Source organism: Oncorhynchus gorbuscha, linkage group LG06, assembly GCF_021184085.1.
Source record: "Oncorhynchus gorbuscha isolate QuinsamMale2020 ecotype Even-year linkage group LG06, OgorEven_v1.0, whole genome shotgun sequence".
Classification (NCBI taxonomy): domain Eukaryota; kingdom Metazoa; phylum Chordata; class Actinopteri; order Salmoniformes; family Salmonidae; genus Oncorhynchus; species Oncorhynchus gorbuscha.
In genome coordinates, this window is record NC_060178.1 from 50,234,932 (window position 1) to 50,258,647 (window position 23,716).

The 23,716-nt window shown below is 46.2% G+C and overlaps 1 protein-coding gene across 1 annotated transcript in view; it reads left to right on the forward strand.

Moving 5' to 3' along the window:
* Nucleotides 1-713: 713 nt before the first annotated feature.
* The window catches only part of LOC124038061 (solute carrier family 22 member 23-like), a 35,517-nt gene continuing 12,514 nt past the window's right edge, over nucleotides 714-23,716 (forward strand). The window contains exons 1-4 of the mRNA XM_046353465.1: nucleotides 714-1,772; nucleotides 8,058-8,161; nucleotides 8,544-8,698; nucleotides 16,933-17,119. Coding sequence (XP_046209421.1) covers nucleotides 1,335-1,772; nucleotides 8,058-8,161; nucleotides 8,544-8,698; nucleotides 16,933-17,119 — 884 coding nt within the window. The 5' untranslated portion in view covers nucleotides 714-1,334. The remainder of the gene's footprint in view (nucleotides 1,773-8,057; nucleotides 8,162-8,543; nucleotides 8,699-16,932; nucleotides 17,120-23,716) is intronic.

Consider the following 23,716-nt stretch of genomic DNA (forward strand, 5'->3'; position numbering starts at 1 on the left):
ATTAGGCAATGCATTATACCAGAGAGGAAGAGGCGAAGAGAAAGGTTTCACTCTTGCCAAAATATGTGAAATATAAGCACAATTCGGTTTCTATCGGTTTATTTTGGACCTAAACGTTTCGCCTACCTTCCCGCATTTAGAAAAACGACTCCCATTGTTAGGGCGGAGACACGACTATGTCGTTATTATGTACTGATCTCTGATTGCACTCGCCCTTAGTTTGTGATCATTTGGCGCCCTCTGGCGTCATACTATCCACACATCACCTGCAACCCACCTGAGTGACAGGCTATTGTCATCTCCAGAAATGCAAACGTTATTATCTATTTATGAGTCAGACATTTTGACATGGATATTATAATCAACTGAGCCATATGGGGGGCTCGGTAGACTGTGATTGGGAGCCCCTCGCTCGCTTTAGTTGACACAAATCATTATAGCTTCCAACACATCTTCAGTTAATCTACCCTCATCGACAATACACAGTAATTGTAGTATTTCGCATAAACTCATTGTATTATTTTATGGGAAATTGGACATGGGATAAACAAAGGAGATCTTTGTTGCCGTTTGGTAGGCCTGGATTACGGCACCGATGCCCAATTGCGCGTGAGTGGTGCAATCGCCCCGTAAACACTGACCAATCACAGCGCGGTGCACGACCAGGGCGGGCGGGGCTTGATTCTATCTCAGAGACTGGGTGTGGGATCGAATTGTTCAGGACTGGAGACCCAGACCTATAGAGAAATAGGCTACCTGTTCATGGAAATCAAACGGGGATCTCTTATTGTTTGAGAGCCGGACGAGATGTAGGATAACGGTTGGCTTTGTCTGTAAACTGGAGCAATGACTACCACCACCACAATACCCGCGAAGGGTCAAGGATTGGACAGGTGTGTTACCTGTGGAGCGCGTGGAGGGGCTAGCAGATGTGCAGCCTCGAGTTTAGACTGATCGGTACCCACACCTCTTTGCCTGTGTGTTAGCCCCACATGGATGCTATACCTGGTTGGAACACAAAGCACATGGTAAGCATGCCTGCCTCTCCGAGCCACCACCTTGCCTGTGTCCTCACCTCGGCTTCCCCCTGAGACCCAGGCACCACCTGAAACTGTTATTCGGTCGGTCCATTCTAACCGGAGCACCATGGTGAGATGACCAACCGCTCGGTAATCTGCCAGACCTCATTCTATGCGTCTTTGTTGGACACACAAGATTGGTCTGCCTGCGCTCGGGGTTTCCTTTGTAACAAAGGGTTTACGCAGAGCGGTGTGGACAGGGCAGCAGAGCGCCCGGAGTTTGGCTGTGGGGTTAGGCACCTCTTTGTTGTATAGATGGCAGCGGGACCAGAGCGGCCGGTGGCGGAGGCGCAGCCGCAGGACCGGGAACAACCGCCACCGGAGAACGGCTTCATGCCGCTGGAGCAGACACAGGCACCTAGGCTCCTGCCGCACGTCGACGGCTCGGTACTACCGTCTCTCGGGGGATTTGGGAAACACCAAAAACAGCTCGTTGTTCTGACGTGGATACCGGCTTTATTTATCGGATTTAGTCAGTTTTCGGATTATTTCCTTTTGGCGCAACCAAAAGGCATGTGCGTGCAGCCTCTTGTTAACGGAAGTAATTGGACCGTTGGTTCTTCAAAGTTACCGGTGACCGCCACGAACGGAGACATTGGTAAGCCCGTGCCTTACAGCGGCGGCATGGAGTGCGAGTGCAAGGAGTGGAAACTCGAGCTGCAGACGGGACTCAGTCAGAACGTGGTTACCAAGGTAACGTGTGCTCCATATACCATACCTTCCTTCTGATGATTTCTGAGTCTGAAAATACATAATAGGCCTAATCATCAGAATCAGCAACACTGCATCCTATGCAACTATAGGGCGGATGTATAGGAAATGTATTCTACCCAGCACCATGGACAGCGCATGCACTCTGTCCAGTGTTCCATTCTGTGCCATGGGCCTACTGTAAAACAGATCACAGTTTGCTCTCAGAGCACACAGTAACTCATTTTCAAACCACTTTAATTTATCCTGTGACCTGAATTGGCATGATCAAAAACACACTGCACTCTGGAGAATAATTATCCATGCAAGCTAATTGAGTTATTCAGTGTTTAATGTGATACATGTGACAGTGTAGCCTCTGTGGTGCTAATAAGAGCAGGGAATGTGATTATTCTGCGAGCCATCATAGAAGAAGAGGAGGTGTACGCTGTCTCTTGTTACCCCAACACATGAACCAGCATATGAGCAGGTTTGACAAACAACCAATTGAATCTTAAACTTCTATGAGATAAGGTTTCAGTGTGTGTGTTGTTAGTTTGTGTGATCCTTTTTGAGTGTTTTACTGTGTGTGTGTGTGTGTGTGTGTGTGTGTGTGTGTGTGTGTGTTGTGTGTGTGTGTGTGTGTGTGTGTGTGTGTGTGTGTGTGTGTGTGTGTGTGTGTGTGTGTGTGTGTACAGTGCCAGACATCTGCTTTCTCTGATAATGCTGGGTTTAAATAGCCATTAGATACACCTATTACAGACTGTGTCTTTCTTTATCTCACAATGCCCAGGCCACTACAGACTTATCACTCATACCCAATAATCTTCTCTCTTTTTCTTAAACCTCTTTAATTTATCCTCCTGACCTGAATTCTATCATCTATCTAAAATCATCTATCTATCATCTATCTATCTATCTATCTAATCTATCTATCTATCTATCTATCTAATCTATCTATCTCATCTCTCTCTTTGTCTTCATCTCTCTCAATCCATGTGCTCTTTATCATCCCTCTCTCTGTCTCCCATCCTGCCTCTCTTGGTGCTTCCATTTCTCCCTCCAACTCTCTATCCCTCTGATTATTCTGTCCCTCGAGCCATCATCTTTCCCTCCATTCCTCTCCCCCTCCTCTTCTCTCTGTCCCTCCCCCCTCTATCTTTCCCTCCATTCCTCTCCCCCAGGTTTCTCTCTCTCTGTCCCTCCCTCCCTCTATCTTTCCCTCCATTCCTCTCCCCCTCTTCTCTCTCTCACTCCCTCCCTCTATTTTTCCCTCCATTGTCTCCCCCTCCTCTTTAGTTCTGTCCCTCCCTCTCTATCTTTCCCTCCATTCCTCTCCCCCTTTTCTCTCTCTCTGTCCCTCCCTCCCTCTATTTTCCCTCCATTCCTCTGTCTTCTTCTCTCTCTCTGTCCCTCCCTCCCTCTATCTTTCCCTCCATTCCTCTCCCCCTCCTCTTCTCTCTCTCTGTCCCTCCCTCTATCTTTCCCTCCATTCCTCTCCCCCTCTTCTCTCTCTCTGTCCCTGTCTATCTTTCCCTCCATTCCTCTGCTCCTCTCTCTCTAATCTGTCCCTCCCTTATCTTTCCCTCCATTCCTCTCCCCCACCTATTACTCTCTGTCCCTCCCTCTATCTTTCCCTCCATCTCTCAATCTCTCTCTGTCCCTCCCTCCCTCCCTCTATCTTTCCCTCCATTCTCTCCCCCTCTTCTTTCTCTCTCTGTCCCTCCCTCCCTCTATCTTTCCCTCCATTCCTCTCCCCCTCCTCTTCTCTCTCTCTGTCCCTCCCTCTATCTTTCCCTCCATTCCTCTCCCCCTCTCTCTCCTCTCTGTCCCTCCCTCTATCTTTCCCTCATTATCCCCCTCCTCTTCTCTCTCTGTCCCTCCCTCTATCTATCTTTCCCTCCATTATCTCTCTACTCCCTCTCTATTTTTCCCTCCATTCCTCTCCCCCTCCTCTTCTCGCTCTCTGTCCCTCTCCCTCTATCTTTCCCTGTCCTCTCATCTCTCTCTCTCTGTCCCTCCCTCCCTCTATTTTCCCTCCATTCCTCTCCCCTCTGCTCTTCTCCTCTCTGTCCCTCCCTCCCTCTATCTTTCCCTCCATTCCTCTCCCCTCCTCTTCTCTCTCTCTGTCCCTCCCTCTCTATCTTTCCCTCCATTCCTCTCCCCCTCTTCTCTCTCTCTGTCCCTCCCTCTATCTTTCCCTCCATTCCTCTCCCCCTCCTCTTCTCTCTCTGTCCCTCCCTCCCTCTATCTTTCCCTCCATTCCTCTCCCCCTCCTCTTCTCTCTCTCTGTCCCTCCCCCTCTATCTTTCCCTCCATTCCTCTCCCCCCCTCTCTCTCTGTCCCTCCCTCCCTCTCTATCTTTCTCCATTCCTCTCCCTCCTCTCTATCTTTCCCTCCCCATTTTCCCTCCATTCCTCTCCCCCCTCTTCTCTCTCTCTGTCCCTCCCTCCCCTCTTTCCCTCCATTCTTCCCCCCCTCCATTCCTGTCCCTCCCTCTATCTTTCCCTCCATTCCTCTCCCCTCTCTCTCTCTCCTGTCCCTCCCTCTATCTTTCCCTCCATTCCTCTCCCCCTCTTCTTTCTCTCTCTGTCCCTCCCTCCCTCTATCTTTCCCTCCATTCCTCTCCCCCTCCTCTTCTCTCTCTCTGTCCCTCCCTCTATCTTTCCCTCCATTCCTCTCCCCCCTCTTCTCTCTCTCTGTCCCTCCCTCCCTCCCTCTATCTTTCCCTCCATTCCTCTCCCCCTCTTCTTCTCTCTCTCTGTCCCTCCCTCCCTCTATCTTTCCCTCCATTCCTCTCCCCCTCCTCTTCTCTCTCTCTGTCCCTCCCTCTATCTTTCTCCATCTTTCCTGTCCCTCCCCATCTTTCCTCCATTCCTCCCCCTCTTCTCTCTCTGTCCCTCCCTCCTCTATCTTTCCCTCCATTCCCTCCCCCCCTCTATCTTTCCCTCCATTCCTCTCCCCCTCCTCTTCTCGCTCTCTGTCCCTCCCTCCCTCTATCTTTCCCTCCATTCCTCTCCCCCTCCTCTTCTCTCTCTCTGTCCCTCCCTCCCTCTATTTTCCCTCCATTCCTCTCCCCCTCTTCTTCTCTCTCTCTGTCCCTCCCTCCCTCTATCTTTCCCTCCATTCCTCTCCCCCTCCTCTTCTCTCTCTCTGTCCCTCCCTCTATCTTTCCCTCCATTCCTCTCCCCCCTCTTCTCTCTCTCTGTCCCTCCCTCTATCTTTCCCTCCATTCCCTCCCCCTCCTCTTCTCTCTCTGTCCCTCCCTCCCTCTATCTTTCCCTCCATTCCCTCCCCCCCTCTTCTCTCTCTCTGTCCCTCCCCTATCTTTCCCTCCATTCCTCCCCCCTCTTCTCTCTCTCTGTCCCTCCCTCCCTCCCTCCCTCTATCTTTCCCTCCATTCCTCTCCCCCTCCTCTTCTCTCTCTCTGTCCCTCCCTCCCTCTATCTTTCCCTCCATTCCTCTCCCCCTCCTCTCCTCTCTCTGTCCCTCCCTCTATCTTTCCCTCCATTCCTCTCCCCCTCCTCTTCTCTCTCTCTGTCCCTCCCTCCCTCTATCTTTCCCTCCATTTTCCTCCTCCTCTCCCTCCCTCCCTCCCTCCCTCCCTCCCTCCCTCCCTCCCTCCCTCCCTCCCTCCCTCCCTCCCTCCCTCCCTCCATCCCTCCCTCCCTCCCTCCCTCCATCTTTCCCTCCATTCCTCTCCCCCTCCTCTTCTCTCTCTCTGTCCCTCCCTCCCTCTATCTTTCCCTCCATTCCTCTTTCCCTCCATTCCTCTCCCCCTCTTCTCTCTCTCTGTCCCTCCCTCCCTCTATCTTTCCCTCCATTCCCTCCCCCTCCTCTTCTCTCACTCTGTCCCTCCCGCCCTCTATCTTTCCCTCCATTCCTCTCCCCTCATCTTCTCTCTCTGTCCCTCCCTCTATCTTTCCCTCCATTCCTCTCCCCCTCCTCTCCTCTCTCTCTGTCCCTCCCTCCCTCTATCTTTCCCTCCATCCCTCTCCCCCTCCTCTTCTCTGTCTCTGTCCCTCCCTCCCTCTATCTTTCCCTCCATTCCTCTCCCCCTCCTCTTCTCTCTCTATCCCTCCCTCCCTCCCTCCCTCTATCTTTCCCTCCATTCCTCCCCCCTCCCTCCCTCCCTCCCTCCCTCCCTCCCTCCCTCCCTCCCTCCCTCCCTCCCTCCCTCCCTCCCTCCCTCCCTCCCTCCCTCCCTCCCTCCCTCCCTCCCTCCCTCCCTCCCTCCCTCTATCTTTCCCTCCATTCCTCTCCCCCTCCTCTTCTCTCTCTCTGTCCCTCCCTCTATCTTTCCCTCCATTCCTCTCCCCCTCTTCTCTCTCTCTGTCCCTCCCTCCCTCCCTCTATCTTTCCCTCCATTCCTCTCCCCCTCCTCTCCTCTCACTCCCTCTGCTCTGGAACAAAGCTGTGGGCTCAGCAGGGTGTGAGTCACTGTTAAACAGCCATACTCTTTCACTAACAGCTGCTTGACATCACACACACACCAAAATGCACACATTGAAAGTAAGCACAGACACAGACCCCCCCCCCCACACACACACACACCTTCACAGGCCACTGTTCCCAAAAGCTGTTTTAAATGAACTATACCATTGTGTGCATTGACACAGAACATAGATGTTCTTAATATCTGATACTCATGAACACAGACAGGCTCTTTGTGACTTCAAACAAGACCAGGTCCGAGACATGGATATAAACACTAAAGTTCTCTCACTCTCAATCTCACTCTCAATCTCACTCTCAATCTCACTCTCAATCTCATCTCAATCTCTCTCAATCTCAATCTCACTCTCAATCTCACTCTCAATCTCAATCTCACTCTCAATCTCACTCTCACTCTCAATCTCACTCTCACTCTCAATCTCACTCTCACTCTCAATCTCACTCTCAATCACACTCTCAATCTCAATCTCACTCTCAATCTCACTCTCACTCTCACTCTCAATCTCACTCTCAATCTCACTCTCAATCTCACTCTCAATCTCACTCTCACTCTCAATCTCAATCTCAATCTCACTCTCACTCTCAATCTCACTCTCAATCTCACTCTCAATCTCACTCTCAATCTATAATTTCATATATCATTTTCCCTCACACACACACGCACGCACACACAAACAATCTCTGGTTTCCTTCTGGGGCATGTTGGAATGGTACACATGAGATTACAACATGTTTGTACACTCAAAACTCCAAATCGCCCTTCATGAATAATCAACACATTCAGAGCATAACAGAGGGAAAGAAAAAAAGAGAGGGAGGGAGAGAGAGAGAGAGAGCAAGGGATAGGAAGAGATAGAGAAAGAGTGTGTGAGAGACAAAGGGATTAATTTAGAGAGAGAGAGAGAGAGAGCAAGGGATAGGAAGAGATAGAGAAAGGGTGTGTGAGAGACAAAGGGAGAATTTAGAGAGAGAGAGAGAGCAAGGGATAGGAAGAGATAGAGAAAGGGTGTGTGAGAGACAAAGGGAGAATTTAGAGAGAGAGAGAGCAAGGGATAGGAAGAGATAGAGAAAGAGTGTGTGAGAGACAAAGGGAGAATTTAGAGAGAGAGAGAGCAAGGGATAGGAAGAGATAGAGAAAGAGTGTGTGAGAGACAAAGGGAGAATTTAGAGAGAGAGAGCAAGGGATAGGAAGAGATAGAGAAAGAGTGTGTGAGAGACAAAGGGAGAATTTAGAGAGAGAGAGAGCAAGGGATAGGAAGAGATAGAGAAAGAGTGTGTGAGAGACAAAGGGAGAATTTAGAGAGAGAGAGAGCAAGGGATAGGAAGAGATAGAGAACTCTCACTCTCACAGAACTCTGTTATGCAAAGGGAGAATTAGAGAGAGAGAGAGAGAGAGAGAGAGAGAGAGAGAGGAAAAAAGAGAGAGAGACAGTGTTGATAAATCACACCACTCTGTGCTGTCTGTGCCTTCCATCTGCACACAGGTTCTCAGGGTAAAAACAACTCCAACCAAATTGTGCACAGGGATCTTTTAGTTTTTTCTCTCTCTATTCTCTAACGAGTGACTCGTTACTCTTCCTGTTGTGGTGTTTGCTGTAGGATATAATGCTGTTGATAGATATATGGTGTATGTTTGACCCTCTCTTTCTTTCACCACCAAATAAATTGACCATGAAAATGTAGATTTGTGTTGCATTAGGAACGAGTGGAATTATAAGAGGGGTTGGGGGTAAAATGTTATACAAAATACTCATAACCAATAAGGATGTTTGAGGTATTATTTCATATTGTTAACAATATATTTAATTTCTCTCTCTCTCTCTCTCTCTGCAGTGGAACTTGGTGTGTGATTCAGCCTGGAAGGTTCACATCGCTAAGTTCTCTTTCCTAGTGGGATCTATCTTCGGCTACCTGGTGATGGGAGTCGTAGCCGACTGGTACACTACTCTGCACTGTCCCCTTCTTTCATTTCACATCTGTGGCTGCATCCATCCCCTTCTCCCATATACATCTCAGAATAGAGCATCGTCTCGTGTTGAAACACCCACTGATCTCCATGTTGTGGTTGTCTGTAGGCAAAAGAGGCTATAGAATAACTGGCTCACAACTCTGACCCAATGACCTGCTGACCTCTGAACCAAACAGACTGTAGAGGATCGGAATGTTCTCTTCCAGACCAAAATACTAATTTCTTCCTCTCCACTTCCATTTCACACCATTTCTCTCACTTTCGCTCTGTTTCTCTGTCTGCCCCCCCTCTCTCTCTCTATGTCTGCCCCCCCCTCCCTCTCTCCCGCCGCCTCCCCCCCTCTCTCTCAGGTTCGGTCGTCAACCTGTTCTGATCGTCTCGGTGCTGTTCATGTTGGTGTTTGGTTTGAGCGTAGCGTTCTCCTTCAACGCGACTATGTTCAGCACACTGCGTTTCTTTGAGGGTTTCTGTCTAGCTGGCCTCACTCTCTCCCTCTACATACTGAGTAAGTAGGGCACCTCCACTTCCTGGTATCTACTTCATACTTCCTGCTCTAGACGTTCTGCTTCCTGTTTTCTACCTGTATCAGAGAAGTCATCAACAATGTTTAATTCGATTAAATACACGGCATGAATAAGATGATTAGCATGAACTATCACTTAATGGTCTTTGATGGGAGGGACCTTGACAAAGTCTGGCATACTGACACCCCACCCCTTGATGGGGACATCAGTGTTGTATATCTTGTCCTTCATCTCCAGCGATGCCTGGGATTCTATCCTACTACCCCCTACTACACCATATACCACCTAACCTCCAACCCCCCACTCATCTCCCTTGCCCCCTAGGCCTTTTATCACCAGAGAGATTAGTCAGTCAGTCTGAGGTTGGGGCTAGGGGGGGGGGGGGGGTCTATGAAGGTGGTCTTGGGAAGATGGTTTTGAATAAAGGGTTTCTAGTTGGAATCATTTTGTTGTGTTACTATGTGTTTGTGAATGTGTAGCCTCGCATTCGCAAAGTGGATGCTGTCTTTAGATTGGTGTTGTTTGTGTGTTTGTCTCAGAAGGCATCAAACAAAGGACCGTCTAAAACCTCTAAGTCATGTTTTCTGTGTGTGTGTGTGTGTGTGTGTGTGTGTGTGTGTGTGTGTGTGTGTGTGTGTGTGTGTGTGTGTGTGTGTGTGTGTGTGTGTGTGTGTGTGTGTGTGTGTGTGTGTGTGTGTGTGTGTGTGTGTGTGTGTGTGTGTGTGTGTGTGTGTGTGTGTGTGTGTGAGGTCATTGATACTAGAAGGGAGGCTGACAAAGCGTTTTTTCCTCCTCCATCATGACTTCTGCTAAAAACTCTGCCATTACATTTTTTCACCTGATCAGGTCCTTTCTCTAATATCAGCATTTCTTAACCTTTTAAACTCTTGTTTGGGCCCTGCAAGAAGATAGAAAGTTACATATCATTTGAAAGCTTTTACAGCCCTTGTCTTTTTTGGAAATGTTATTCAAATCTTAGAGTTAGCAACATCATGTGATCTCCTACTGATATCTAGTGGACAAACTGTGAATTGGACAGTATATTGGATATATATTTACATCAAGGAGAGACAAAAAATGAAGGCATGGCAAGTTGCAAAAAGGTACAAATCTAACTTTAATATGAACAGTGAAAATGGGGATAAAAAAAGAAGTACATTTTAGGTTTCTTTGAACCGGCTGTATCTCAGACTCTTATCAGCGGCTCCACAGTTCTTCTAACAGTACTAAGCATGTGTTTGTAGGACATACAGTGCCTTCGGGGGAAAGTATTCAGACCCCTTGACTTTTTCCACATTTTGTTACGTTACAGTCTTATTCTAAAATTGATTTAAAAAATGTCCCCCTCGTCAATGTACACACAATACCCCATAATGACAAAGCAAAAATATTTTTTAGAAGTGTTTGCAAATGTATATAAAACTCCCCAGAAATATCACATTTACATATGTATTCAGACCCTTTACTCACTGCTTTGTTGAAGCACCTTCGGCAGCGATTACAGCCTGGAGTAAAAATAATATTTTAAAAAATTCAGTAATCTACATACAATAATAACATGGCAAAAACAGTTATATTGACATTTTTACAAAAGTATTACAGATAATTAACCTGTTACTCCTACCGCCTACTTTTTCGAACATTCTGTTAAAAATCGCACAACATTTCAGCGCCCTGCTGCTCATGCCAGGAATATAGTATATGCATATGATTAGTATGTGTGGATAGAAAACACTCAGACGTCTATAAAACTGGTTAAATCACGGCTGTGACTATAACAGAACGTACGTTTCATCGAAAAGTGCAGGAAAATCTGATCACTGAAAATGGAAATATATATCCATCCACCACTTCAACCCATTGATAAAGGCGAACCACATTAAATGGGGCTGAGGTTGCAATACCTACAGCTTCCACACGATGTCAACAGTCTTGTCATTTGCCTAGGCTTTGTTTCTTGGTCAAACAAAGAAGAGACAAGCCATTTGTTCAGGTCTCCGACCGGATATTTTGGTTGAGATTTACCCGGACATTATTTCCAGACGGACAGCTAAAGAATATACATCGCCTCGTGATCAATTTGATCGCTTATTAACGTGTACTAATACCTAAAGTTGCATTTACAAAAGTATTTTGAAGTGTTTTGTGAAAGTTTATCGTCGACTTTTTAAATTAAAAAAAATGACGTTACGTTATAAGACGCAATTTTTTTCGTTTATCACACAGTCTTCATAGATCGATATCTAGGCTATATATGGACCGATTTAATCGAAAAAAAAGACCCAATAGACCCAATAGTGATTATGGGACATCTAGGAGTGCCAACAAAGAAGATGGTCAAAGGTAATGAATGTTTTATATTTTATTTGTGCGGTTTGTGTAGCGACGACTATGCTAATTATTTTGTTTACGTCCCCTGCGGGTCTTTTGGGGTGTTACATGCTATCAGATAATAGCTTCTCATGCTTTCGCCGAAAAGCATTTTAAAAATCGGACTTTTTGCCTGGATTCACAACGAGTGTAGCTTTAATTCAATACCTTGCATGTGTATTTTAATGAGCGTTTGAGTTTTAACTAGTACTATTAGCATTTAGCGTAGCGCATTTGCTTTTCCAGATGTCTAGATGGGACGTCTGCGTGTCAGGTAGGAGCAAGAGGTTTTTAACAGAAATACCCTAGTTTAAAAAGTATTCAGACCCTTTGCTATGAGACTCAAAATGAACTAATGCACATCCTGTTTCCATTGATCATCTTTTAGATGTTTCTGCAACTTGCAGTCCACCTGTGGTAAATTCAATTGATTGGACATGATTTGGAAAGGCACACACCTGTCTATATAAGGTCCCACAGTTGACAGTGCATGTCAGAGCAAAAACCAAGCCATGAAGTCGAAGGAATTGCCCTTAGAGCTCCGAGACAGGATTGTGTCGAGGCACAGATCTGGGGAATGGTACCAAAACATGTCTGCAGCATCGAAGGTCCCAAAGAACACAGCTGCCTCCATCATTCTTAAATGGAAGAAGTTTGGAACCACCGAGACTCTTCCTAGAGCTGGCCACCGGGTCAAATTGAGCAATTAGGTGAGAAAGGCCTTGGTCAGGGAGGTGACCAAGAACCCGATGGTCACTCTGACAGAGCTCCAGAGTTCCTATGTGGAGATGGGAGAACCTTCCAGAAGGACAACCATCTCTGCAGCACTGCCTCAATCAGGCCTTTATGGTAGAGTGGCCAAACGGAAGCCATTCCTCAGTAAAAGGCACATAACAGCCCACTTGGAGTTTGCTAAAAGGCACCTAAAGGAATCTCAAACCATGAGATACAAAAAAAGGAGCCTTTTTTGGTCCGAGACTTGGCGCTCCGGTACGGCTTGCTGTGCGGTGGCAGAGAAAACAGTCTATGACTTGGGTGACTGGAGTCTCTGACAATTCTATGGGCTTTCCTCTGACTCCGCATATTAAATAGGTTCTGGATTGCGGGAAGCTTGGCCCCAGTGATGTACTCTATAACGCCTTACGGTCAGATGCCAAGCAGTTGCCATACCTGGCGGTGATGGAACCAGTCAGTATGCTCTCAATGGTGCAGCTGTATAACTTTTTGATGATTTGGGGATCCATGCCAAATCTTTTCAGTCTCCTGAGGAGTAAAAATGTTTTGTCGTGCCCTCGTCACGACTGTCTTTAGTGTGTTTGGACCATGATAGTTTGTTGGTGACGTGGACACCAAGGAGCTTGAAAACTCTCGACCCGCTCCACTACAGCCCTGTTGATGTTAATGGGGGCCTGTTCGGCCCGCCTTTTCATGTAGTCTACGATCAGCTCCTTTGTCTTGCTCACATTGAGTGAGAGGTTGTGGTCCTGGCACCACACGGACAGTTCTCTGACTTCCTCCCTATAGGCTGTCTCATCGTTGACAGTGATCAGGCCTACCACCGTGGTGTCATGGGCAAACGTAATGATTGTATTGGAGTCATGCTTGGCCGCGAAGTCGTTGATGACAGGGAGGCGACTAAGCACGCACCCGAGGAGCCCCCATGTTGATGATCAGTGTGGCAGATTTTTTGTTGCCCACCCTTACCACCTGGGGGTGGCCCGTCAGGAAGTACAAGATCCAGTTGCAGAGGGAGGTGTTAAGTCCCAAGGTCCTTAGCTTCGTGATGAGCCTTGTTGGCACTATGGTGTTGAGCGCAGAGCTGTAGTCAATGAACAGCATTCTTACATAGGTGTTCCTTTTGTCCAGGTGGGAAAGGGCAGTGTGGAGCGCAATTTAGATTGCATCATCTGTGGATCTGTTGGGGCGGTATGTGAATTGGAGTGGGTCTAGGGTTTCCGGGAGGATGCTGTTGATGTGAGCCATGACCAGCCTTTTAAAGCACTTCATGCCTACAGATGTGAGTGCTACTGGCGGTAGTCATTTGGGCAGGTTACCTTGGTGTTCTTGGGCACAGGGACTATGGTGGTCTGCTTGAAACATGTAGGTATTACAGACTCGGTCAGGGATGGGTTGAAAATGTCAGTGAAGACACTTATCAGCTGGTCCGCGCTTGCGGAGTACATGTCCTGCTAATCCGTCTGTCCCTGCGACCTTGTGAATGTTGACCTGTTTAAAAGTCTTACTCACATCGGCTACATGAGCACACAGTCTTCCGGAACAGCTGGTGCTCTCATGCATACTTCAGTGTTGCTGGCCTCGAAGCGAGCATAGAAGGCATTTAGCTCGTCTGGTAGGATTGCGTCACTGGGCAGCTCACGGCTGGGTTTCCCTTTGTAATCCTTAATTAGTAAGTCAATCTTAGTCATGTATTGACACTTTGCCTGTTTGATGGTTTGTTTGAGGGCATAGCAGGATTTCTTATAAGCGTCTGGATTAGTGTCCCGCTCCTTGAAAGCGACAGCTCCAGCCTTTAGCTCAATGCAAATGTTGACAGTAATCCATGGCTTTTGGTTAGGATATGTACGTATGGTCACTGTGGGGACGACGTCATCGATGCACTTATTGATGGAGCCGGTAACTGATGTGATATACTCCTCAGTGTCATCGGATGAATCCTAGAACATATTCCAGTCTGTGCAAAACAGTTCTGTAGTTTAGCGTCTGTGTCACCTGACCACTTCCGTATTGAGCGAGTCACTGGTAATTCCTGCTTTAGTTTTTGCTTGTAGGAATCAGGAATCAGGAGGATAGAATTATGGTCAGATTTGCCAAATGGAGGGCTAGGCAGAGCTTTGTATGCATTTCTGTATGGAGTAAAGGTGGTCTAGAGTTTTCCTGTGTTAAATTCTCCGGCTTAAAGGAGTGCCGCTTCTGGATGAGCATTTTCTTCTTTGCTTATGGCCTTATGCAGCTCGTTGAGTGCGGTCTTAGTGCCAGCATCGGTTTGTGGTGGTAAATAGACAACTACGAAAAATATAGATATTGTGGTCTACATCTTATCATGAGCTAATCTACCTCGGGTGAGCAAAACCTCAAGACTTCCTTAATATTAGAGATTGCGCACCAGCTGTTATTGACAAATAGACACACACCACCATCCATCGCCTTACCGGAGGTAGCTGTTCTGTCTTATCGATGCACAGAAAACCCAGAGAGCTGAATATTATCATGTCGTCATTCAGCCACGACTAGGTAATATAAGATATTACAGTTATTAATGTCCCGTTGGTAGGATAGTCTCAAACGGCGCTCATCCAGTTTATTCTCCAGTGATTGCACGTTGGTCAATAGGACAGATGGTAGAGGCGGGTTACCCATTCGCCAACAAATTCTCAAAAGGCACCTGGATCTGCTGGGATTTGGGCCTGGTCTGCGAGCAGCAGTACATTCTTAGCGTCAGACTTAATGAAAAAATCTTTGTCCGGGTGAGTAATCACTGTTCTGATATCCAGAAGCTCTTTTTGGTCATAAGAGACGGTAGCAGAAACATTATTTACTAAATAAGTCATTCATTTGAAAGTTTTTGCTTTAGAGCTTTAACTAAGATGTTTGGTGTAGTATTTTTCACAAAAAAAATGTGCATGAAAACAAGTCGTCTATCAACAAAGACTCTATTGAAAAATCCCGACTTTTGACCAATTACCGACGGAGGAGCAAACACTTCGGCTCCGAATTTCAGCTTGCCTCCAGAAAAAAATGTGTGTAAGCATGCAGATGTCTTTAGGGCCTAGGCGAAGGTGAACACTGCTGCTTTGTAGAGGAGGACCTGGTCATAAAGGCTGTGCAAGTCCAGGGTTGAGTGGTGGGCCAGGTAGACGTTGGGTTTTTGAGGCACAGTCATGGGATGCTTGCATTTACCCGCTGTATGGTAGCAGGGTGGAAGTCTTTTCATAGGTCTCTCTCTCTCTCTTCTCTCTGCAGGTGATCAATTTCCGCCTTAGTCAGAGGTTTGCCTCCTTGTGAAAGGAGTAGGAGGGGAACGAGGCCAGGGGGTGGGGGAAGAGGACAGGGCGGGAGTGGGAGCTTTTGAGGGTAGAGCCACTTCAGCTGAGAAGAGAGAAGTGGGGGAGGGAGGGAGAGCAGAGGAGATTAGGAGAGGAGGGAGGAGAGGAAGGGGGGTCAGTGAGGTAATCGACACAAGAGGAGTCTTTCTCCCTTTAAGCTGGAACAAATGTCCCTGCCTGACTCACAGTGCTGTGTGTTTGTGTGTGTGTTTGTGCCATATTAAATTGTATTTGTCACATGCTTCGTGAAAAACAGTGAAATGCTTACTTATGGGTCCTTTTCCAACAATAAACCTTTAAAGATAAATATATTTTTTAAATAAATACAAATTGAAATAATGACACCTCCCTAAGGGGTTACATTTTTGGGGAGGCAGCCGGGGTTACTGCTATATTTAGCAAGTAATTATATACCAGGCTCTTCTAGAGACATCTTTATTGTGAGCAGTACATGAAACTAGTGTCATACAGACTGCTACAGTATCTGTAATGAGGAGGTGGTTTGGACTTGGGCTCTGGGTCTGATTCTGTTTGAACAGAGGGGGCTGTGCTGAGTGGGCAGACTTTCATCACACACACACACACAGAAAGAGAGAGCGAGAGAGAGAACTTTGTGTTTGGGCTCCAGGGGAGAGGAGTGGGTGTTCTCAATCTTCAGGTATCAGCTGACTCCTAGCTCTCCTCCCTAGTGTAGTTAGAGAGAGAAAATGACAGGGGGAGGAGGAAGAGGAGATATTCTCCTGCTGCAATACACTTCTCTCTCTCTCTCTCTCTCTCTCTCTCTCTCTCTCTCTCTCTCTCTCTCTCTCTCTCTCTCTCTCTCTCTCTCTCTCTCTCTCTCTCTCTCTCTCTCTCTCTCTCTCTCTCATTATTCAACCAGTGATTGAGCTGATGAATGGAGGAAGTTCTCCTCTCCTCTTAAGAGAGGGGCTTATTTGTGTTCTGCAACCTCTGCATTCTTTCCTTTCTCCCTCCTCTCTGTCATCTCCGCTATGGGAAGTGACATTACATGGGCCCTGGTTAGTGAGCATACAGCATAGAGCCCACCCCCCTCTCCTAAACACCCCTACTGGGCGCATTTAAATAGACCTTGCCATCTGGAGTGGACCATCTGGTCTGTACCACAGGGTAGCCGGTAGAGGGATGAGATGACAGCCCAATGAGGGAAGAGATGGGCGGTGACTGTGAAATGGCTCACGGACTGAACCCTTGAGAATGGCCATAGTGTGGATTTCTGACAGAAAAGCGAGCTCATGGTTCACTGGTTGTTAACGGTTGTTAACGGTTGGGTAACTGCCGGCTTCTGAGGGAATTTTGTGACACAGATAGGTATTCAATTATTAATTGAGGGAATGAGCTGTAGGTTGAACACCAGAGCTACAGCACTATACCTCAGTAATGTATGCCATTATACCCTACCCCTTTCACACTATCGTGACTACCCGAACAGAACTGTCCTGATCCCCCCACATTGTCCTTTTCAGCACTGTTTCAGCAACAATGGTGGACTTGTAACCAGGACAGCTCAGTACAGTTTGAATTGGGCTCAGCTAGGTTCGTCTCAGTAGGATGAAAAGCCCTTCATAGCAAAAACATACACAAAGCTCCGAGACTGAACTCACTGAACCCGCCCAATTTATCTGGCTGTAACTTCTGTCCCGCTCCCTCTCTCTCTCTATGGAGATTGGGCTGTGCCTGCCAAGCTGGCATTTCTCCATGGCCATGGTGGCTATATCTCTAACTTCTCTCCCCTCTCTCTCTCCTCACTCCCTCCCCCATAGGGATTGAGCTGTGCCTGCCAGGCTGGCGTTTTTCCATGACCATGGTGGCCAGTTTCCTCATGGTGGGCGGTCAGCTGGTGATGCCCGGGGTGGCGGCTCTGTGTCGTGATTGGCCGGACCAGGATGACTGGCAGGTCCTGCAGATCATGATCATCTGCCCCTTCATCCTGATGCTGCCCTACGTCTGGTAAAGAGCCCCGCCCAAATGTCGTACATGTTACCACCATTCTGGTGAGACAATCATCCTATAGAGTTAGAGGTTGAAATTAGATGTACCATGGAGTCCTTCCCACCGAGGGGATTGCCACACCCACTTAGGGTGTGGCAATCCTCCCACTCGTGAAGTAGCTCAGCACACTGAGGGGTCTTTTATCAATTAGATTTGCTTACCTCATGCGTCCTCTTCTCCTCCGTCCCCTCTCGAACTCCTTTTTAAAAAACAATCTAAGTTAACCGAGAAGCGTGAATGTGGTTGGAAATGCGTTTTCTTCAAATGAGACCTGTTCCACTCCACTCTCACGTCATTAAGCAAATTACCTAAAAATAAATGTGTAAAGTGCTTAAAAACATTCTTTGTTGGTAATGCAAGACAGTTAATAGATAAAACAATAAGTTGCATATTGTTTTTAAATGTGTGCATGTTTTTCTCCTTTGACAAAACCAAAGCTGATTCAGAGGCAGATTTCCAAACTATTCATTGGTATGATGAGTAGTCTATCCTCGATGGAAGGTGGCTATCGAGGAGGGGAGGACCCTCTTCTGTTTGCCTACTAACTAATTGACACTCTCCTCGACCACTCAGAAGAGAGAGGAGAGGACGAAGCAAAGAGGACGGAGGACAGACTTTTGCTCAAACGGAAAATCCCAGAGATTCCACCATGCTGTGGGGGTTAGAGGATAATTAATAGGCTAGTAGTGGCTGTGGGGGTTAGAGGATAATTAATAGGCTAGTAGTGGCTGTGGGGGTTAGAGGATAATTAATACACTAGTAGTGGCTGTGGGGGTTAGAGGATAGGCTAGTAGTGGCTGTAGACTAGTAGGGGTTAGAGGGTTAGAGGATAATAGACTAGTATAGGGACTAGTAGTGGCTGTGGGGGTTAGAGGATAATTAATAGACTAGTAGTGGCTGTGGGGGTTAGAGGATAATTAATAGACTAGTAGTGGCTGTGGGGGTTAGAGGATAATTAATAGACTAGTAGTGGCTGTGGGGGTTAGAGGATAATTAATAGACTAGTAGTGGCTGTGGGGGTTAGAGGATAATTAATAGACTAGTAGTGGCTGTGGGGGTTAGAGGATAATTAATAGACTAGTAGTGGCTGTGGGGGTTAGAGGATAATTTAGACTAGTAGATAATTAATAGACTAGTAGTGGCTGTGGGGGTTAGGAGGATAATTAATAGACTAGTAGTGGCTGTGGGGGTTAGAGGATAATTAATAGGCTAGTAGTGGCTGTGGGGGTTAGAGGATAATTAATAGACTAGTAGTGGCTGTGGGGGTTAGAGGATAATTAATAGACTAGTAGTGGCTGATAATTAATAGACTAGTAGTGGTTGGGGGTTAGAGGATAATTAATAGACTAGTAGTGGCTGTGGGGGTTAGAGGATAATTAATAGACTAGTAGTGGCTGTGGGGGTTAGAGGATAATTAATAGACTAGTAGTGGCTGTGGGGGTTAGAGGATAATTAATAGACTAGTAGTGGCTGTGGGGGTTAGAGGATAATTAATAGGCTAGTAGTAGGCTAGTAGTGGCTGTGGGGGTTAGAGGATAATTAATAGACTAGTAGTGGCTGTGGGGGTTAGAGGATAATTAATAGACTAGTAGTGGCTGTGGGGGTTAGAGGATAATTAATAGACTAGTAGTGGCTGTGGGGGTTAGAGGATAATTAATAGGCTAGTAGTGGCTGTGGGGGTTAGGATAATTAATAGACTAGTAGTGGCTGTGGGGGTTAGAGGATAATTAATAGACTAGTAGTGGCTGTGGGGGTTAGAGGATAATTAATAGACTAGTAGTGGCTGTGGGGGTTAGAGGATAATTAATAGACTAGTAGTGGCTGTGGGGGTTAGAGGATAATTAATAGACTAGTAGTGGCTGTGGGGGTTAGAGGATAATTAATAGACTAGTAGTGGCTGTGGGGGTTAGAGGATAATTAATAGACTAGTAGTGGCTGTGGGGGTTAGAGGATAATTAATAGACTAGTAGTGGCTGTGGGGGTTAGAGGATAATTAATAGACTAGTAGTGGCTGTGGGGGTTAGAGGATAATTAATAGACTAGTAGTGGCTGTGGGGGTTAGAGGATAATTAATAGACTAGTAGTGGCTGTGGGGGTTAACTAGTAGTGGCTAGGATAATTAGTGGCTAGTAGTGGCTGTGGGGGTTAGAGGATAATTAATAGACTAGTAGTGGCTGTGGGGGTTAGAGGATAATTAATAGACTAGTAGTGGCTGTGGGGGTTAGAGGATTAATAGACTAGTAGTGGCTGTGGGGTTAGGATAATTAATAGACTAGTAGTGGCTGTGGGGGTTAGAGGATAATTAATAGACTAGTAGTGGCTGTGGGGGTTAGAGGATAATTAATAGACTAGTAGTGGCTGTGGGGGTTAGAGGATAATTAATAGACTAGTAGTGGCTGTGGGGGTTAGAGGATAATTAATAGACTAGTAGTGGCTGTGGGGGTTAGAGGATAATTAATAGGCTAGTAGTGGCTGTGGGGGTTAGAGGATAATTAATAGACTAGTAGTGGCTGTGGGGGTTAGAGGATAATTAATAGGCTAGTAGTGGCTGTGGGGGTTAGAGGATAATTAATAGACTAGTAGTGGCTGTGGGGGTTAGAGGATAATTAATAGGCTAGTAGTGGCTGTGGGGGTTAGAGGATAATTAATAGACTAGTAGTGGCTGTGGGGGTTAGAGGATAATTAATAGGCTAGTAGTGGCTGTGGGGGTTAGAGGATAATTAATAGACTAGTAGTGGCTGTGGGGGTTAGAGGATAATTAATAGACTAGTAGTGGCTGTGGGGGTTAGAGGATAATTAATAGACTAGTAGTGGCTGTGGGGGTTAGAGGATAATTAATAGACTAGTAGTGGCTGTGGGGGGGGTTAGAGGATAATTAATAGACTAGTAGTGGCTGTGGGGGTTAGAGGATAATTAATAGACTAGTAGTGGCTGTGGGGGTTAGAGGATAATTAATAGACTAGTAGTGGCTGTGGGGGTTAGAGGATAATTAATAGACTAGTAGTGGCTGTGGGGGTTAGAGGATAATTAATAGACTAGTAGTGGCTGTGGGGTTAGAGGATAATTAATAGACTAGTAGTGGCTGTGGGGGTTAGAGGATAATTAATAGACTAGTAGTGGCTGTGGGGGTTAGAGGATAATTAATAGACTAGTAGTGGCTGTGGGGGTTAGAGGATAATTAATAGACTAGTAGTGGCTGTGGGGGTTAGAGGATAATTAATAGACTAGTAGTGGCTGTGGGGGTTAGAGGATAATTAATAGACTAGTAGTGGCTGTGGGGGTTAGAGGATAATTAATAGACTAGTAGTGGCTGTGGGGGTTAGAGGATAATAGACTAGTAGTGGCTGTGGGGGTTAGGACTAGTAGTGGCTGTGGGGGTTAGAGGATAATTAATAGACTAGTAGTGGCTGTGGGGGTTAGAGGATAATTAATAGGCTAGTAGTGGCTGTGGGGGTTAGAGGATAATTAATAGACTAGTGGCCAGTCCTCAAAAAGGATAGAAGGTAGAACAAAACACAACCATGTTTTCTTATGTCTCCATTTATAAAATGGATGGTTGTGTAAATGTCTTTGACTGCTAAAGTGGTTAAATTGATAGATATTGTGACACACCCCCTAAACTCAAAAGGTGCAGAATAATGCCTGGCTGGAGGGGGGATTGGCCTCATAAGCTCATGTAACCCAATATTGCAAGCTCTGACATTGCTCAAATGTGAAATACAATACACTACATTAACAAAAAACAGCATTAGGATATCTTAATGCACCTTGGAAATATAGACCTGTAAACACAGAGATATAATAGGCGTAAATATCTATCTATGAATATTTATGGTGAATGCAAGCTTTACTTTTTGGTAGCAGATTAATAGGCAACATTCCAAGTTAAAGTTGCTCTCATTCACTGTTGTATGGTCCTGACAAAAATACGTAAGTTTACGTTTTCTTAAAGTTGTGGCTAATTATAATTTTTTATTTACATTTTTTTAAACCTTTATTTAACTAGGCAAGTCAGTTAAGAACAAATTCTTATTTACAATGACGGCCTACCAAAAGGCAAAAGGCTTCCTGCAGGAGTTTGGGGACACTTAGAAATGACATTGTTTCCCATGAAAACAGACATGAAATGAGTTGCAAAATATAATCAAGACATTGACAAGGTTTTTAATAAAGATTTTTAATTGAAATAATAATTGTGTCCTTCAAACTTTGCTTCCGTCAAAGAATCCTCCATTTGCAGCAATTACAGCCTTTCAGACCTTTGACAATCTAGTTGTCAATTTGTTGAGGTAATCTGAAGAGATTTCACCCTATGCTTCCTGAAGCACCTCTCACAAATTGGACTGGCTTGATGGGCACTTCTTACGAACCGTACCATACGGTCAAGCTGCTCCTCCCACAGCAGCTCAATAGGGTTGAGATCCGGTGACTGTGCTGGCCACTCCATTACAGACAGAATACCAGCTGACTGCTTCTTCCCTGAATAGTTCTTGCATAGTTTGGTGCTGTGATTTGGGTCATTGTCCTATTGTAGGAGGAAATTGGCTCCAATTAAGCGCCGTCCACAGGGCAGGGCGTTGCAAAATGGAGTGATAGCCTTCCTTCTTCAAGATCCCTTTTACCCTGTACAGATCTCCCACTTTACCACCACCAAAGCCCCCCCAGACCATCACGTTGCCTCCACCAGACCATCACGTTGCCTCCCCCAGGCCATCACGTTGCCTCCACCAGACCATCACGTTGCCTCCACCAGACCATCACGTAGCCTCCTCCAGACCATCACGTTGCCTCCACCAGACCATCACGTTGCCTCCACCAGACCATCACGTTGCCTCCCCCAGACCATCACGTTGCCTCCACCAGACCATCACGTTGCCTCCACCAGACCATCACGTTGCCTCCACCAGACCATCACGTTGCCTCCACCAGACCATCACGTTGCCTCCACCAGACCATCACGTTGCCTCCCCCAGACCATCACGTTGCCTCCCCAGACCATCACGTTGCCTCCCCCAGACCATCACGTTGCCTCCACCAGACCATCACGTTGCCTCCACCAGGCTTCACTCCTCCAGCATCTTTTCATTTTCTCTGCATCTCACAAATGTTCTTCTTTGTGATCCGAACACCTCAAACTTTAGATTCGTCTGTCCATAACACTTTCTTCCAATCTTCCTCTGTCCAGTGTCTGTGTTCTTTTGCCCATCTTAATCTTTTCTTTTTATTGGCCAGTCTGAGACTTTTTCTATGCAACTCTGCCAAGAAGGCCAGCATCCTGAAGTCACCTCTTTACTGTTGACGTTGATACTGGTGTTTTGTGGGTACTATTTAATGAAGCTGCCACTTGTGAGGCGTCTGTTTCTCAAACTAGACACTCTAATGTACTTGCCCTCTTGCTCAGTTGTGCACCGGGGCCTCCCACTCCCTTTTCTATTCCGGCAAGAGCCAGTTTGCGATGTTCTGTGAAGAGAGTAGTCAAATCAAATGTTATTTGACACATAGACATGGTTAGCAGATGTTAATGCAAGTGTAGCGAAATGCTTGTGCTTCTAGTTCCGGCCATGCAGTAATATCTAACAAGTAATCTAACAATTCCACAACAACTACCTTATACACACAAGTGTAAAGGAATTAATAAGAATATGTACATAAAGATTAATGAATGAGCGATGTCCGAACGGCATAGGCAAGATGCAGTAGACGGTATAGAGTACAGAATATACATATCAGATGAGTAATGTAGGGTATGTAAACATTATATTATGTGGCATTGTTTAAAGTGGCTAGTGATACATGTATTACATGCATTTTTCATTGTAAAAAGTGGCTAGAGATTGAGTCAGTATGTTGGCAGCAGCCACTCAAAGTTAGTGATGGAACAGTCTGATGGCCAGTCTGATAGAAGCTGTTTAACAGTCTGATGGCCAGTCTGATAGAAGCTGTTTAACAGTCTGATGGCCAGTCTGATAGAAGCTGTTTAACAGAAGTCTGATAGAAGCTGTTTAACAGTCTGATGGCCAGTCTGATAGAAGCTGTTTAACAGTCTGATGGCCAGTCTGATAGAAGCTGTTTAACAGTCTGATGGCCAGTCTGATAGAAGCTGTTTAACAGTCTGATGGCCAGTCTGATAGAAGCTGTTTAACAGTCTGATGGCCAGTCTGATAGAAGCTGTTTAACAGTCTGATGGCCAGTCTGATAGAAGCTGTTTAACAGTCTGATGGCCAGTCTGATAGAAGCTGTTTAACAGTCTGATGGCCAGTCTGATAGAAGCTGTTTAACAGTCTGATGGCCAGTCTGATAGAAGCTGTTTTTTGGCCAGTCTGATAGAAGCTGTTTCTGTCCCCACTTTGATGCAGTCTGATAGAACTGACCTCGCCTTCTGGATGATGGCCAGTCTGATAGGCTGTTTGAACAGGCAGTGGCTCGGGATGTAAAGCTGTTTTTCAGTCTCTCTGTCCCCACTTTGAAAATTCTGATGAGAAGTGGCTCGGGATAAAACACAAAATTTTTTGTGTGTATGGAACATTTCTGGGATCTTTTTTTTCAGCTCATGAA